General features: G+C 39.9%; 1 protein-coding gene across 1 annotated transcript in view; it reads right to left on the bottom strand.

Moving 5' to 3' along the window:
- The window catches only part of celf3b (cugbp, Elav-like family member 3b), a 33,159-nt gene that overhangs the window by 1,455 nt on the left and 13,761 nt on the right, over nucleotides 1-17,943 (bottom strand). The window contains exons 5-14 of the mRNA XM_080895685.1: nucleotides 7,476-7,524; nucleotides 6,804-6,932; nucleotides 6,637-6,716; nucleotides 6,155-6,310; nucleotides 5,570-5,714; nucleotides 4,768-4,914; nucleotides 4,419-4,484; nucleotides 3,593-3,697; nucleotides 3,296-3,439; nucleotides 2,961-3,124 (exon numbers count right to left, since the gene is read on the bottom strand). Coding sequence (XP_080751811.1) covers nucleotides 2,997-3,124; nucleotides 3,296-3,439; nucleotides 3,593-3,697; nucleotides 4,419-4,484; nucleotides 4,768-4,914; nucleotides 5,570-5,714; nucleotides 6,155-6,310; nucleotides 6,637-6,716; nucleotides 6,804-6,932; nucleotides 7,476-7,524 — 1,149 coding nt within the window. The 3' untranslated portion in view covers nucleotides 2,961-2,996. The remainder of the gene's footprint in view (nucleotides 1-2,960; nucleotides 3,125-3,295; nucleotides 3,440-3,592; nucleotides 3,698-4,418; nucleotides 4,485-4,767; nucleotides 4,915-5,569; nucleotides 5,715-6,154; nucleotides 6,311-6,636; nucleotides 6,717-6,803; nucleotides 6,933-7,475; nucleotides 7,525-17,943) is intronic.

Here is a 17,943-nt window from a genome sequence, read left to right as displayed (position 1 = left end):
GTATGCACTTATGTCTCTGTGTCCTTATGAACATGTGCCTCGATTCATAGCAAGCAAACACTACTACCAACATGCATCACTCTCTGGCATTTGCAGTATAGAAATTCTGGGTGATCATTTTAATCAGGATAAAGAAGTGGCCACAACTTTTTGTATTATACCGAGGTATTACATGGCCTTCTTATTACCCACAAGGATTTGTTATGTAAAAGCTTGTCTAGAAATAGAAGCTGAATCCTTTATTTATAATGTGTGCTGCCATTTGAAAGTGCCTCCAAACACCGACCTGACAGCAGCTACACATTTTCTGCTCTCTGGTAAAGGTTACGGGTTTGTGGAGGATTACATTTACGTCACAATCTCTCTTGTTATTTTTCTCCCAGAATTCCTATAGTTGAAGGCTGTTCTCCAATAAGCAAGAGGCACTTTTTTTCACAGTTTTTTTTTTTTATATACCACCATGGTAACCACATACCCTTTACCTCAAAACACGAGCTAGAGGGATAGAAAGAAGAGACTGGAGGGGAGAGAAGCAGAAAGAAAAAAACCTGACAGAGAGAGGAGGGAAAAGAAGAAGAGGAGCAAGGAGGTGGTGAGGGGAAGAGGGAGAAAAGAGCACAAAAGAAGTGATAGGGATATATATAAAAAGCTGTTTTCACACATGCACCGCAGCGCTGAACTTTTCTAGAAATGACGCGGAATAGGTGCAATGTGAAAAATTGAAACAGTGTTTAAATTGCCTGCTCTCCGGTACAAAGTCCATGTCAATCAAACGTGACGTAAGCGGATTTAGTGTGTTGCAGGTCGCTGCTTTTGTAATTGTGTTAATGCTCTTTGTGTCTGTATGAGAGTTTTTATAAGTGTTTAATATGTTGTCTTTCTTTGTTTATGTCTTTGTTTTATCGTTCATATGATTATGACTCTTACCTGTGCTTAGGTGCCCTTGGATCTTTGCTTTTTTTTCCTGCCTATGAATGCCCTTAAACTGCCAGGGACTCCAGATGAAAGTTAGCCTGTATCGCAAAATCTGGAAGACTTACATAATGCACCTAAGTGCTCATCTTAATTATATAAAATAAACATATCCTGTAGGTATAACTATAGAATGTAATTGGCCAGTGAATTCACCATCACTACTACTAGTTCCAGCGAGTCCTAAGTGGCCTATGTAATGAAGGGCATGTTCGGAAATGTGGTGACCTGTTTCTCCCGACTCTGTCTGGAGTTCATGTGTGAAAATGGCTCAGGAGAGAAAAACGAAGGAGCAAAAAACTAAAGTGGCACATCAAACACTGTAATAAATCACAATCCAGGATTAAAAACTCAGCCTATCAGAGCACAGCTCAACAAAATGCATGCTCGCTCCAAAGTACAGTGTGCCTTTGTCAGTAAAATGAAAGTAACCTTGTCTGTCTCTCTTCTGGCCTGTGTAGCCCATACTTTGGACCAGTCTGTGGCCATATTTAGAGCTCTGTTCAACCACATCATGGCCTCTGTTCCAACATGTACGGCCACTGTATGTTGCATAATATAATAAAACAAGTAAATGTAATTTGCAGTAAACTGTATTTCTGCTCTAGCTTTCTCCAGCAGTCCACCGTGGAAGCCTCTGCACACCTTTCTGTACAGACACCAATACAACGAGGATTACGCTCTCCTGTATTACACGCTAACAGTGTAACACAGACACATACGTACACACAGATGCCCACGCTCACTACTTTACCCAAACCATTTGTTCAAATAATAAACACACCAAACAGAACACTACAGAAACTGATCAAAAACGAGGCTGAAAAGAGTAACGAGCGTTGCTACAGAATTGATCAAATTACTATAAAATGATTCAAAGTATCAAGTATCCAATCGAATCAGTTGATTCTGAGTACAGTCCGGGCTATTGATAGTTATTGATCAGTATGTGCACAGGTCAATACAAAATAAAGTCACAATGCACCAAACACAGTCTGTGGTCACTACAGCAACAGGACATGCAGGTCAACGCATGGCTGGTTGCTCGAGGTGACAGAACAAAAATTGCCAAGGGCAACCAACACAGGCAATCAATCGCCACAGCAACCCAAACACAGGCCAACCAATCAACTTACAACAATGTGAGAGGAAGGGGGGGTCGGGGCTTTATCGGTCACTAGGCAACCATTGCCATAGCGATGGGGTCCTCGTGAATTATGATTGGACGGAAGGTTCTTGGGTGTTTCAGGAAAAGATCAAAACAGCAGGAAAGAAAATAAATAAGATTGTCAAAGAAAATAAAAAAGGGAAACAATATTTTAGTATAATTACTCTTCTTGAGTTGATTAAGCTGTTTTTCTGTAAGTTACCCAAAGCATATTTCACTGAAATGTCAGGTTAAAGCTTTCCCCGTCAGTTAGCTGTGCACTGTCAAGTCTAAGTTACCTTGTACACTTTTTTTCCTCACTAACCCAAATTTATCCGCTTGCTCCCCAACACAGAGACAGAGCGCAATGCGTCTTACTCTGAAAACCACGCCCACTGGACTCGTCATATTTATTATAGTTTTTTATTTTTTTTAATATTATCCTTGGTTTTAAATATTAAATATGTCTTTTAATTTTAATTTTCTTTTTAATTTAGTTTAATAAAGCTGTCAAACTGGGTTTATTTTTTTCAGTTAAAAATACACTTTAAAAAAGTTATTTCAGTATTAATTTTAGTTTTTTAAACATTATATTGTGTAAAAGTAATTGTATATACAAATGCAGCATTTTCTGAATATGATTCACAGTCCTGTAAACATCTGAGGAGCATCCAATAAAACTGACACTGGATATCAGTAACAATATGCCTGCACCACACTAACGAGTTTCACTGTTTTAGCCTTAGTTTGCTTTGGGCGGGACTTGATTGCACTCTGTCTCTATACTAAGGCTCACTTGTCTCATATTGTGCCACTCTTCACCTGCTCTCCACCTCCTCACCTCTCTTCACTTGTTCTTCATCCTCTCAGTAGTCACTTAGTATGGGCGGTTGGCATCTTTCGGCCTTTTGAGCTGCACTTTCAGTCTCTTCATGCCAATCTGGAAGCCATTCATGGCCTGGATGGCGGCCTGAGCGCTGGCTGGGTTGTCAAAACTCACAAATCCTGAAAGACAGGCAAAATGCTAACTTTAGTCATTTTGTCAGGCGGGTTTACACGCATTAATTAACACAGTATTTCATCAGCCAATGACTTTTTCCACTTGTCCTTTCTTCGCTCTGATAAACCGGTCCTCCCCCATTCCCTCCCCCTTTCTCCCCCGTCTGCATTTCTCACCGAAGCATTTGCTCTGGTTGGTGGCACGGTCCACAAACACCTTGGCTGAGATGACATTGCCAAAAGGCAGGAACATCTGCAGCATCTCAGAGTCACTGAACTCCTGAGGCAGGTGGTAGATGAAGATGTTACACCCCTCTGGACCTAACACACACCCACACACACACGCACGCATCCACACAGTAGACAGAGTTTGATAAATGATCTCAGGCTGTAAAAACTTTGCAATAAAAAAAACTTTAAATAAGATCACTGGAGAGAGGGGCGTGGTCCCGGCCAGAAAGGAAACCACATCACCTTCTCTCTGCTGCTGTTGCTGGGGCTGCTGGTGTTGCTGGGCAACAAGTGTTGGCTGCTGGGGGAACGGCTGCCCGACCAATCCGTACGCAGCAGGGTACGCCGCTATTGGGAGAGACAGGGAGCAACAAAATATGATTGGACCACAACAACGAGTGGCAACATAGGAGCGTCCAATAGAGTCACTCTGTTCGAGCTGAAACGTCTTCTGCTGAAGGTGAAAACTATTAACTGTAACATACGAGTGGAATAAGTTCACCAGACAATGACACTGTTGATCTGAGCCTGTACACGCATTACATCTCCCCTTGATATTGAATCATGTACACATGATATGTCCTGTGTTACATTATCGCCAGCCTTTTGTGTCTTAATTAAATTGGATAAATCAAAACAAAATGAATTCAGTCAATCAAACTGTCCTTTTATCCTTGACAGTCTGAGAGCAGACACATTCATAACAAAGTCACAAGTCTGCTCATCTTGATTTAACCTCCTCCCTGAGACGTCGGCTGGGAAACACACATATGCATTAATAATAATACGGCTGATTATGGATTAGATATGTGTATGACTTCACTGAAGCTAACGTGATTTTTAGAGCCACGTGTAATTGATCCATATGTGCAACTTTGATTTACAAGGACATGCATATGGTGAACATCTGTCACATCATCTTCAGTGGCTTTTGAGCAGATGTATTTACTACTGACTTTGTTTGCATGCCTCGTCTATCTTAATGTAAGCAAAGCACACAGAAATTAATATCTATGAAGAATTCAGATGATTATAAGTGATCAGTTCTGTGATCTGCGCATACACCAACCTGTGTAGTGCTGCATGCCTGCGTAGGCCTGCTGTAGTGGGTCCAAGGCTGCTGCTGGACTCTGAGCTGGGGATATGAAATTTTAAAAAAAGGAGAATTTAAAAAAAGGCAATATATTAATAAATTCTTGTGATTTATTTTATTTCTATATCTGTAATGGACCTGGAGTTTATGTAGTGTTTATTGAGTTCTTGGTTTCTGTTTGTATTTTTATTTTCTATGTCTCTGTTATTGTGTTTAGTCTTATTCACTTTGTCTGCTTTGCGTCCTGCAATTTGGGTCCGGTCCTCATCACAACATCACAGTAGTAAACATATCTCTACACTCCATAATGATTTGATCAAAATACCTTGATATGGGTGAACGCCATTGGTGTATAGTGTTTCTGTTTGTTGCCCATTGGAGGGAGCTGGCACGCTGCTGTAACCATTCACTCCTATTGGTGGAGGAAGCGCTGGCACAGGTGTTGCTGCAATAGTTGGGGGGGTGTTTGTACCTACAGACAGATATCACAGCAAAACAGAGTCTCTGTCATTGCAAATATTTCACTATACCAGAGAGATGAGAGACACAGCTCTTAAAGAATAAAACGTTTAGATTTATGGGAGAAATCTGGTGGTAGAAAGATGGTAGTAGAAGTACAACTTTCAGGATTTTAAAACCCCATTTGGGGGCAAAGTCAGGGAACTAGAATAAGTCTTTGTTCTTTAAAAAAGATAAAACTTCCCTGGCAACACTATGCATGCAGTTTTTATGTCTCAGTGACCAGCGAAATTAAAATGAATTAAAAATAATACTTCAAAAGAAGTGCCTTGAGGCCTTTTAAGATAGCTACCAAGAGGCCTATCTTGCATCTCGAAGGACATTAACTATATTTCCTATGTGAGTACAACTGCTTCAATAACCAAACCTTCATTCAAAGATTCATCTTGCTAGACTTACACTGTAAAAATATAAACTGAATGCTTTAAACTCCTAGAAGCAGCAATCTAGACTTTTCTTTCGATAACATGAAACATTAAAAGGAAAAAGGGTTGTGACTATTTTTCTAATGCATCATGTTTGATGTTATAACAAACTGACAAGTACAGCTAGAAGATACATCCAATAATCCAAGAATATATTTAAGTACGCATGGCATGTAAGCCTACCCGAGGATGGTGTGATGGGTGTAATGGGTGTGGCAATGATTCCATTGGCATTGAGTGCTGCCATCTGCTGCATCTGTACGGCGGCAACTGTTGCCACAGGAGACAAGTACGCTGACTGGGCAACCAGGGCCTGCTGTTGGACAAGCTGTGGACAAGGAAGGAAGCAGAGACAGGAAGGAGATGGAGAGGTAGAAGAGAGGAGGGAGAAAGAGGGGAGAAAAAGTGAGGGTGAGAGAAAACAAAGACACAGTTAAATGGGTATGGGAAAAAGAGAGAGAGTGGGAGAAAAAGGGGAAAGAAAAATGAGAGGAAGGGGCAGGGAGAGGGAGTGATGGAGGAACAGATGAATAGAGATCTAATTACAAGGCCATTATGTCCCGAGTCAGTGGGTTAATGGTTGTGTGTTGCGGGAAAGCTAATGCCAGATGACGTATGTTCTGTTGTGTGGGTAATAACATTAGCCTGAATTAGACCACTGATAGCCTCTTCAAACTTATTACATCCTTTCATAAGCACAGCACTCCCCTTACAAACTTGGTGCATGCATGTGCAGCACAGCGAATGTTTATGTGTGTCTGTGCTTGCCTGTGCGTTGACCGCCTGCGTGTAGGCATTGTAGGCGGGGAAATTGAGGGTCATGGGGCTGAAGATGCCGAGTTGGGAGGCCACCTGCTGCATCCTCCTCAACCCCCGCTCCTTCTCTGTGTCTGCAAACTTCACCACCAGACTGGACGACGCCCCCTGCGAGGACAGAGGTGAAGACAGAATTAAGTTTCAATTGCAAGTAATTTTCGGTGTTAATGGGCCCAGGCTTCGTGTTGATTCATTCATTTCCTCTATCCAGTTAATCCTTTATGAGTCTCGTGGGACTCACGCTTATCCCGGCACAATGAGCAGTGCAGGGCCAAAGCAAATACATTTACATTACATTATTACCTACAAAAAATGCAAACTCTCCCCTGCGGTTCACTGTATAAGCCTTTAGAAGTACATACACATATTTGGTTGTGTCTGTTTGTTTTATGCGTATGGATTTTATCCTTTGCGATCATGTGCATGCTGCTTACAGGCATTGTGCGGCTCCCGTGCAAGCTGTTGATGGCAGCTTGGGCTTCGGCATGTCCTTGGAATTTCACAAACGCGCACCCTGTAACAAACAGTCATTGAATTAAAAATAAAAATGGCACTGCATGAAATGAAGCACTTTGTGGTATTATATTTGAGTGCATTTTACCTTTGCTGGTGCCATCAGGCCCTCTCAAGACAGTACACTCATCTATGCTGCCAAAGGGCTCAAACAGCCTTCTGACGTCCTCATCGCTTTGCTGCTTTCCCAGCATGCCCACAAATAACTTCCTGTCCTCTGAGAGGCCAAGGATGTGTGGAGGAAAGGGAAGAAAATGTTATGAATTCAATGTTATATTCCCAATGCTGGCGACATGGCTGGTATAGAGTAAAGGCTGTCTTCAGTAAAAGAAAAAAAACAATCTTTTTATGGCAGATTCAATTTATGTCCACCAGGTTGCAGTATTGACCACAGAGACCATAAACCAGGAAAGTGGCATGAAAAGAGTGTGATCTGAATGTGTATGTATGTGTGCGTATTTATAGAAAGCAACTTGCCAGGCACCCCGCTGACTACTTTCCATCTCTATCTGATCCAACTTGACACCTACCCTTCTATCTGGCAAACAAGGACATCTGTACACTGTGAGGACCTTTTGGCCAGTCTTCACAACGTCAAAGGTTTATTACAGGCTTGATTTTACAGTTCTGGTTAGAGTGATTTAGATTTGGATTGGATGGTTACGTTTACAGTAAGGGGAATGCATTATGTCATTATGTCACATAGACAGAAAGACATAATGCAGGAGTACGTGTTTGGATGTTTAAGCGTGTTTCTCACCGCCTCTGCCCTCGCTGTCAGCTGGTTTCACCTGGATTGGCCGATTCATCTGAGGGACAAGCAAGCAGGAATACGGATGGTCAACATAAACAAGCCTCTCCTGGACATATTTGTTTTCTAAGACTGACTTCACTTTCATTACATTTTAGGTAACATATTTTACTCAAACATTAATTGGTATTTTGTAAATCAGCAGGTATCCATCAAAGAAATTTTGACTTTCCACCAGAGTAAAATCAATATTTTGAACCTTTTTTTTTTTTTTTAAAGGCGGGTTTAATTTACTTTAGCAAAAAAAATCATTTTTGTTCACCAACTGGGCAGCAATACCAGGAAAATGCACAAAAATCTCTTAAACAACATAACCCAGACTCATTACTGTAACTATATGCTGAATATTCACACCTGTGTACATAACCAAGGTCTGATATTGAGTCAGGGAAAACATCGGTTTTTGTGGCATGTTTTGAAATCCAGACAAGCATCAAGTGTAATGACAAATCAGACACAAATACTAATATTGTTGTAAAAGTAAAGATGAATAGACTGTAGCTGATATTTTTATGTGGCTCCTGTGTGTATCCAAGTGGGATTTATTTTTAGCAGCAGATAAATGAATGTTAGCAGGTAACAGGTGTGTCTGAACTCTGTCCGAGGCTGGTTGATCCCTGCCAAACGCACACAGTCTTACTACCTATGATTTCTCACTCTCTCTCTCTCTCTCTCTTTCAGCCTCTCTGTCTCACACACGCATGCAGGAGTACAGAGGAGGATTGAGAAGTGACGAGATTAAGAATGCAGGCCAGCTGATCAGGATTACTGAAGAACTACGGATTAGATGAGGGACAAGAGGAGGTTGAGATACGGCGACGAGGCGGGGGAGGCAAGGGAGAGAGAGAGATTTTGTAGTGGGGTGAAATGACAAGTGTGTAACAGGACCAGGCGCAGTCAGCTAAAAATAAAAGGATGTTGAACGAGAGACAGAAAGAGAGAGACCTGGGGGACCCTGCCTAACTTCGACCGACTGAAAGGGCAGGTGGAAGGCCAAGAGGAACCTGGGGAATGAATGGAAAGGCTGGAAAAAGAAGTAGTACATGAAGAGCGAGAAAGAGAGACCGAGTGTGGGAGGATGAAAGCAGAGCTGCCCCTGAGAGGATGATTCAAAAAGAATAGAAAGAGAAATAGGGGATGGAGGGAGGGCGGGAGGGAGGAGCTGGGCGTGATTCAGTCGTGACTTGCTCTATCTTTAAAAAATGTCACGACTACACCCATCCACTGCCATGAATGCTAATGCACGCGTGCAAACACACGTTCTCCATGTCTCCCCCTATTCGTTCGCTATTTAGAGAAAGAAACACAGGTCTGACGCACACACACACGTAGAAGCACACATAGGCACAAAAACATACTAAACACACACAGTGCTTAGTCATAGCACTGAGGCAATGAGGCACAGTGTTAATGCCAGGGGAATGGGCTGGGGGAGGAGGAAGAGGAGGAGAGCTGCAGAATGATGGCGGTGAAAAGAGGAAAGCAAGAAGAGAAGCAGGGGGGTGGAAGGAAGGGAGGAGGGCAAAGCCGCAAAGACATAGAAGACAATTCTAGTTTCAAAATAACTTCTAAAAGTTTGAAATAAATAATGTTAAAGAAATCATGTACTTATGTCTCACTGCCAGTCAATATGTGATATTTCCTTTAAAATAGGTACTTTATGTCTATGAGGAGTTACTGAAAGATGGGAATAAAAACACAGGAAGAGAAAAGGAGGGCAGAGAGACAGAGGATCAGAGCTGCAGAATGAAGGTGATGAAAAGAAGGAAACAAGAAGAGAAAAAAGAAGGCTGGATCAAAAGGAGGGATGGAGGTAGGAGACGAGGCTAAAGGAGATATGAGCCAGTGAAGTGACATCTAAATATACAGCAAGAAAACACGCTCATCAAGTACAGTTTCACATTTTGCAAAATAAATTCACAATGAGTTCTAAAACTATTTATTATTAATTATATACTTTTTTGATTGTAAGCAAAAGATTAATCAAAATAGAACAAATAAAGAACATAGAGCAAAAAACAAAAGGTATTGAATAAAAAGGAACGGAATGGATCTCACCAAAAAGCTCTTATCTGTGGGTACATTACTCTAAAAAGTGGAGGAATATAATCTTCATTCATATGCAGAGATTTGCTGTTTGTTCTTTAACACATTAATAATAATAATAGTAATGAGGAAATTATAATAATAGTATTATATTATTATATATAGGTCTCAGAAAGGATCCATGTATATATTAATACCTCCCTGCCAATCAAAATAGGATTTTAAGCTCAATAATATGTAGTTTACAGCTATAGTTATTGAAAGACGGTGATAAAAACAGAGGAAGAAAAAAAGATGGGAAGAGACAGAGAGGAGGAAGACAGAAGTACGGTGGAAGAAAGCGAGGAAGGGGAGAGAAAGAATGGAGAGAGGTCCCAGTGGGGTGTTAAGGCAATGTAATGAAGCTGGTAATTGAAGAGAGGGAAGAGCAGCGAGAGACTGATCCATACATTTGATTAATCAGCTCTTAGCTGTCACCACAAAGCTATTGATCTAAGACAAGGCCATCACACACACACACACACACACACACACACACACACACACACACACACACACACACACACACACACACACACACACACACACACAAACATGGGCACACAAGGGGTGTGCAAAGGAAGGAATGATATGTACTTTTAACCCCACACTTTTATCGACTCAAGCTGTCAGCATCATCATAACCTTATGGAAAATACACATAAACTTCCCCCTAAACTAAGCTGTAGTGCCTCTTCACCTCACTGTGCAATACCTTTTGTGCAATACTTTTGTAAATAGTCAACAGTGCAATAGACTCAATACTTGAAATGTGCAATTCACTTGTATTTTTATTTTTTATTCCTATTTATTCTATTTATCCCCTTCGTATATTTTATTTATATTGTCTCTGTATTATATATATGTGTGTGTGTGTGTGTGTGTGTGTGTGTGTATATATATATATAATATTCTGTAACTCTGTAACTTCTGTCGGTGCTGTGCTTTTTTGGAAATCGAATTTCCCAGAGGAACCCACCCGAGGGATTAATAAAGTTCTATCTTATCTATCTTATCTTATCTTATCTTATCTGACCGTCTTCCATAACCTTGAATCCATCCATCCATCCATCCATCCATCCATCCATAACCTTGCATCCATCCATCCATCCATCCATCCATCATAATCCTAGCCCTGCTCAGGGTGCTTTTGCTGTCCATCTAAGTTGCCATCCATCTTGTGATACAAACTCATTGATCAGCTCCGTCTTGTCCATTGATTTCGGATTGTGTTGTAGAGCAGGCTGATTGTAGCAGGATCTACATCCACTGACCCTTTCCCTATCCCTCTAGCCATCCATCACTTCTTCCATTTGTTCATTCATTAGGCCTATTCAAGCTCATCCTTGAAACAGACTGAACAGAAACACCTCCTGATTTCAAACTAAGGCCTTTGAATCAAAGCTTATCAAAGCATCTGTGCGAGTGTGCGTGCGTGTGTGTGTGTGTGAACTTTAATAGAACCATATAATATGAATCCCACATGATGTACTGCAAAGGATGAGAGGAAGAATCAGAAGAGATGAGGAAAAGCAGCAGGTGAAAGGTGCAGTCGGCCGGCATAAAGACACAATAGCACTGGAAAATTGGCATAGCAATGAGATCGTTGTCATGGCAATCATATGACGGCACACTGGGTAGGTAAACAAGAACGCTGGTTGCCAAGGGCGACTCCTGTGCTCTTTGAGTAAACAAAGAATTTGTGCTGGAGGAGCGTTTGCTGGCTTTAACATCACACATTTTTCCTGCCTTGTAAAATAATAAGAGAAAGATGAGCATTTATCATAAGGACATAACACACAGAATATCATGAAACCCTCAGAATCGGCTGATTTGTAAAATAACTTCAGTATATTTAATGAAGCCCTACATGAAAACGCTTCAAAATTTTCATGTAGATGTACAAAGGGGTGGGTCAAAATTTGGTGCTTTTTTTAAGTCACCTTATTTTTACCAGCATTTTTTAAAGCAGGATAAGTAAAAAAGGAGGTAGCCACATGAACTTTTCAGGGCTGAAATTCACATTTAAGCTCATTCAAAGACAGCAAGAAAATCGTGTCTCAATCTAAAACAATCTAGACTAAATTCTTCCCACCTTTGCGCCATTGGTATAGGATATATAACAAAAGCAAAAGTGCACTTTAATGTCGCTGACAGTGAGTAGCAAAAAACCCCCAAAAAACGGTACCCTGGATGCTTAATCTGTTTTCACAGAAAATCACATCTGTGAGCCACATCTCCACGTGCGATAGGTGGCTTGTCAAAAAAATACCATCTAAAAGGTTTCCTGTTTACCTACATTTAAATATGAGGCTCATTTTCTAACTGTGATTTCTTCTGACACAGGAGAATCATGGCTATCATATGCTCCAAACCGCTTTGATGGTTAAGCCTTAAAATAAAAATACCACTAAAATTAGATTTTGGCGTTTGTATGCAAAGTTATCACATGTAAAAGGTCTGCCTTTTACCTACATTTTCATACCAGACATTTTTTAAAATGTAAATTCTTCTTTCCCCTGTTCAGCGTCCCTCTAACACATCCTCTTATCGTAGCATCATAGAGAGAAAAATGAGCCCTGAGTAAATGTAAATATATATGAGCAATAAGATGAGAATAATGGAGAGATAAAGGCAGTCTTAATAAGTAAGGGTGAGGGATTGAATCTACATTGTAGTAATTAAAATTCCCTTGAGCCCCAGTGAAAAATTCAAACATAGTATAGCCCCCGCTAGTCATTCACACTGTATTTCTGTCTCCTTTACTCCAGCACTCATGAACAGCCACATGCTCCTTTCGAGTCGAATTATCCTCTAATTACTCACGTTCCAATTAGGGCTTAATTAACAGTAACCATCTGCAAACACGTACAAGGAGCTGGCTTCATACTGGAGCGTGGTTTGATCCGTCCTGCTGCATACTAAGAAGCCCTCCCTGAGAGGCAGAGTTTCTATATCTCAGAGGAAAGTGAATTCATATGTGAGGCCACGCATGAGGGTGAGATATGTGATATACGATGGTGTGCGTGTGAGGCACATCCACACACACAAACGCACACATGCACGATCATGTACGGCATGCAAACACAGCCCATTTGCATGCTGAGGTGACAACACACGCACACACATACACTGACACACAGTATCCACTACAGTTTTCCCCCTTCTCAGAGCATCCGCCCTTTGGCACACACCGAAGCAAACACATACTACACACATACTGTTAATCTTACTCCGTGCAGTAATGCAGAGAGGATTGTGCCAGGATTAGGGGATATTAAATCCTTGGATTATCCAATCAAATCGTATTCTCCCCCCCTCCCCCACCTACACAAAATCAGTGGAATAAACCATTGCACAGTGTTATGAGGGAAGGGGGTAGTGTGTGCATGTAAATGTGAGCGCACAAACACTATTCGGGACATGGATTAAACGACGGCGCTGAATCAATGTTATCATTTTGTTCTTTTGACCCTTTTTTGTCATTAAATCGCAAGAAGAAACAAATGTTATCACAAACAGTAATATAAAACTGATTACAGAGCACAGAATCACAACATTCAATCGTGAGCGTGCGCGTGTGTGTGCATGTGTGTTTGTCCACCCTTCCCCCCTTTCAATCTCTCTCTGGAGCACTCCATCCACACAATTTCAGATGTCTATTTTCCAGAGTGCACAAGAAAGGAAAACTATTTTTACCCCTTCTCCACGATCTAGCATTATTTCTCTCCCTCTTCCTCTCGCCTATCCTCAATTCCCCCTGACTCTCAGCTCCATAATCCCTTCATACCCCATGACGTAGCCATCACGGCGTTTTTTTATTTTATCTTTCTTTTTCTTCTTTCTTACCATTACGTCTTACTTTCTTACTCTCTCCATGAATTTTAGTAAACCCATCCTCATCATCAGCATGCAAAAAACTAAGCTAGGCACAACTGTTTCTAACTGTGAATATTGAAAAAAATATTTTAGACTAATCCACATGACTGATTTATACGACTCTACCTTTATTCTGGACTCAACAAAGTTGAGGGCACATTGTAAGTCTGATTAAACAAATTAATTGTAAAATTAAGGACAATTGATGGTGATCACGCAGGCATTTTAAGCTAGAATGCAAATTTTGAATTTTAAACATTTTTAAAGAGAGAAGCATCAATAATTCAGTGAGCGTAAATTATTTTGCAGTTATTTTGGCAAATGATTAACTACTTCATTTTTTTTTTTTTAAATCCATGGTTTCAACATCTAGTGGCCTAATGTTAAAGGCACCAAATAACTATATTTTGTATCTCTCCTGAATCTATTTATTAACAAAAAAATACAAAGAGGATGTGTAGTTATAGAAAAACATGCTGAAAATAATTAAATGATAACGGATAATTTGAGTAAAACAATTCCAATTGTCCAAGAACAAAAGCAATTGTTTTGTTCTTTTCTTATTTGCTGTTCTTTCATCTTTTGCTCACAGCGGTGCACATATTTCTCTAAAACACCAAACTTGCTCTCAGAAAAGACTGCGGCAGGTTTAGCTCAGCTAAAGTCAAGATGAAAGGAAGAGCGACTTTGATTACCAAGAGTAGTGAAACCAATTCAGCTGTTTGGAAACCCTTTGGTTTCGAGGAGTCTGAACTAGAAAATGCAATTTTCGTTATGTTTCAAAAGTGAAGTTAACTTATTAAGCCATGGTGATCTAAATAGTGACCAACAAATCTTGGAGATAATTGATCTGAAATTCAGGAGCGGAACGACACCCGTTACAGTTCCCTTGCTGTCATAAATCTATAAATGCCACGTCCCCCCCCCCCCCCCTCTTTTCACAGATATCAGAGGGCTTAGCCGGGCCCACACGCTGCTCCGGACCCTCACTGAGGCCTTGTAATTCATCTATCATCTTTGCTATTCTTTTTCTTCTTCATAACCTGCTTCCATCGAGGTCTGGACTGATCAAGTGTGGAATTATGGTGATCTGCATATTTGATTTTTGCAAAGATTTGATGCCCTTTGCCCTTCCTGACACATCCCTCCTCATTTTTCCAGACTTGGGACCAACACAAAGCATAGATTGACTTGTGGGCCCCTTTTTTTCATTTACCTTCAGTTTTGCGGTCCTTGCTAATGAATTGTGATTCTAATTTTTGTCATAATCAAGCCCTAATTTTAAGTGATATTAAAATACTCCATGCTAACCAAGTTTTCACTTTTCCGAGGAAAATCATCAGGACTGTGACAAAAATTCTACTCGCTGTAATAGTCTTAAAATATTTTACTGTTACTCAACAGTGAAAGATGGTCCAAAATGTAAGGAAATCGCATAGACATCAGCTTCGCTTTCACTACATGTGGCCGGTTATGGTTCCATGCATAGCCACCCCGGGGTGTCACATGTAGGATATGGTAAATGTGACACCCTGGCTCACACCTCTCATTCACAGCTGGATGAAGACACTGAAACGCGAGAAACAGATACAGTGAGCGCTGAGGTGGAGCAGCTCGGCAGCACAGCTCCACCCCACCTCGTCTCTCTATCACACCACGTTAGGCTTTGCATCCCTCAGGTTACCTAGCAACCTGGCATCTCAGCTCAGCTCCGTTGCCTGGTAACGGGGGCCTGCAACCACAATACAAGCTCCTGAGCGGCCCATCCCCCTGCTCTCATCCCTCCTCCCTCTGTCTCTCCCTCATTCTCTTCTTCACACCTGAGAAGTCCGCCCTCCTTCTTCTCCACTCAATACTCTGTGTGGCAGTTAACCCTTCACCAGCCTCTCGGATTAGCAACATATTCTCTTTTCTTTCTCGTTCTCTTTTTCTCTTTATCAGGCTCCATAGTAATGACACCAAACCATCCATAAAGCAGAACTAACTACCCTGTTGATCCCTATAATATTATATGCTGTTTTTGTCAAACCCCAATGAGAACATTCTGCATGCAGCAGTGGAGCACTCACTGAAATTTGATCCTCTGGATTTAGTCCAACATAATCCAACAGCACTATAGCGGATAACTGCTAGACCTATGCACTTGGACCTTCTTTCTATTTTAGGGAGTGTAAGTCTTTTGAGAAACGAACGGCTGAATTAAAAAGGCTGCTCAGAGCCATAGAAATTCATGATTGCAAAAATCTCATATTCACTGAGATTACATTCAACACGGAGCCAGCGACACGTTCTTGAATGCTCAGATAGTTACAGCATGAGGCAGGATCCCAGAAAATTAAAGCAAGAAAAACATGTAAATGACTTGTGTGTTCACATAACAGCCTAACAGAACTAAAAACACCACACTGACTGGTGATGATTTAGCTTTTTTGCATGTCACAGGAATAAAATAGATGTATGAAATTGTTTTTTTTAAACTTCTCTTTCTTGGAAAACAATTCATAGTTTACACTTTAAATTTTAAAAGGTATACCGCTTTAGCCTTTTTTCACTTTATCGCTTGTATAACAAATCTCTTTAATTCATATTCTTCTTTTACAACGTTTCAAACTTTTTATATGAAAAATAAAGTTGTGTGGGGCCATTAATAATCCCATAATAGTTTTTCATTTATTTCATTATTTTAAGTGTTTCTCCACAAAATATTTTAAATAGTCTTTTTGAAAGATGTAATAGAAACATGTAACAAAGTTGTAATAAAGGGAAACCATCCAATCCTGACCCAAAAACTTGAAACAAAACTAAAATTTGCTGTTGCTCACACTATTACTATTAATATTTTGTGTTAAAGTGATACTAGCATAGTGTAATGCACATTTTATTCAAATATACTTTTTTTCTCAGTTAACTAACTGTAACTGACTAAATAAATATCATTTTATTGGTACAGGAAACTTGAGTGAAATTACAAAAACAAATTTAAAATGTATTCCTCCATAAAATATAATTATATAATAAATAATTCCACTGAGTCATAGTCGTTGCTAAAATAGCTCGGTTGCTTCGGGGTAAATAGAGAAAGGATTTTACTCATTTTGATTAAATAATGTTGATAGAATTTAACATAAGCAGTGTATAACCCTGAAGGTTACATTTCAAGCTAATCCAAACCTATATTTTTCTAAATGTAAAATGTTCTAAATTCCCTCTATATTCTTCATTCTTCAGTGAATTTTTTTTTACATGCTGAAGAGTCTGTGGAACGACCCTCAACGGGATCACTTTTCATTAAAGCCATAAAAAAGCTTGATAAAAGGTCATTTTAAATTTACTTTCTGGGACATTTTTGAAAGAACAAAAGGTTTCCAGCTTTGAGAAATAAAAAAAACAGAGCCTTTTTTATATATAAGAATTTAAATGCCCTCCCCACCTTGTATAAATGAATTTATTATACAAAGAACTCACTGCGAGGTGCCTCTAGGCAAAACCACGTTTGGACAAACTGTGCTATCAGTGAACAGAAGTAAATATTGGAATAGCTTACCAGTTATAACAAAGGAACATTCTACATGTTCCACAAAGGCTTATAGCAAACCAGAACTGTGATCATATTTAATTTAGTATGATTGTATTTTATGTATTTGTCTTTTGTTTGTGTTCTTTGTTTTGTGTCTATATGGTATCTGAATAGTGTGCAGCTTCATATGATGTGGTCCAGGGACTGTATGTAAATGAGTAGTTTACTAAAATGTGGCTTGTTTATATTTATATGAAGGCACAGCTCTATCTCAGGCCTGGCTAAAGCAGGTGACTAAGAAATATCTTATAATCAACAAGTTACTACTGCAGTACTTTTAAAAGTCAGTCAACCAACTAGTATTTCATGGCTGTTGTTTTTTTTTTTTTGCACATATACATTTTTGGATTCCCTAAAGAGATTTCAGCTAGAACCAAAGTGAAATCACCAGCATGGTAATAAAATAATTTTTGTTAACTACTTTTGTTAATTGGAATTTAATCTACTCAATCTACAAAGACATTTTTGTCTGACCTCAAATTGTCAGAAACAGCAGAAAAAAGCATAGATTTCTGTTAAATAAGGCACAACAGCCTCATTTTCACACCACATTTACTAACAGCGCGTATCCAAAAATCTGTGTGTAAATCATGTGTATGAACATATCACACACAAATCAGTGTTTTATCAATATTCTCATAGCGGAATTTGTTCATACTTTATGAACAATTTTTAAGTGCCTTAGACCAGGCTGTCACAGGAAATTAGTTAAGTAATTCAATTCAGTTTTATTTATATAGCACTAAATCACAACCACGGTCGCTGAACTAAAAGCAAAACCCGGAGCCCAGTTTTCTCTGTCTCCCGTATGAGGCTTGTTGTCCTGTTCCCATTGTTTTCTGTTGTTGAACGCAGCATTATTAAGTGTGGTGATTT

This window comes from Rhamphochromis sp. 'chilingali' (assembly GCF_963969265.1).
Source record: "Rhamphochromis sp. 'chilingali' genome assembly, chromosome: 11".
Lineage (NCBI taxonomy): Eukaryota > Metazoa > Chordata > Actinopteri > Cichliformes > Cichlidae > Rhamphochromis > Rhamphochromis sp. 'chilingali'.
This window is presented reverse-complemented; position numbering and strand designations above follow the sequence as displayed.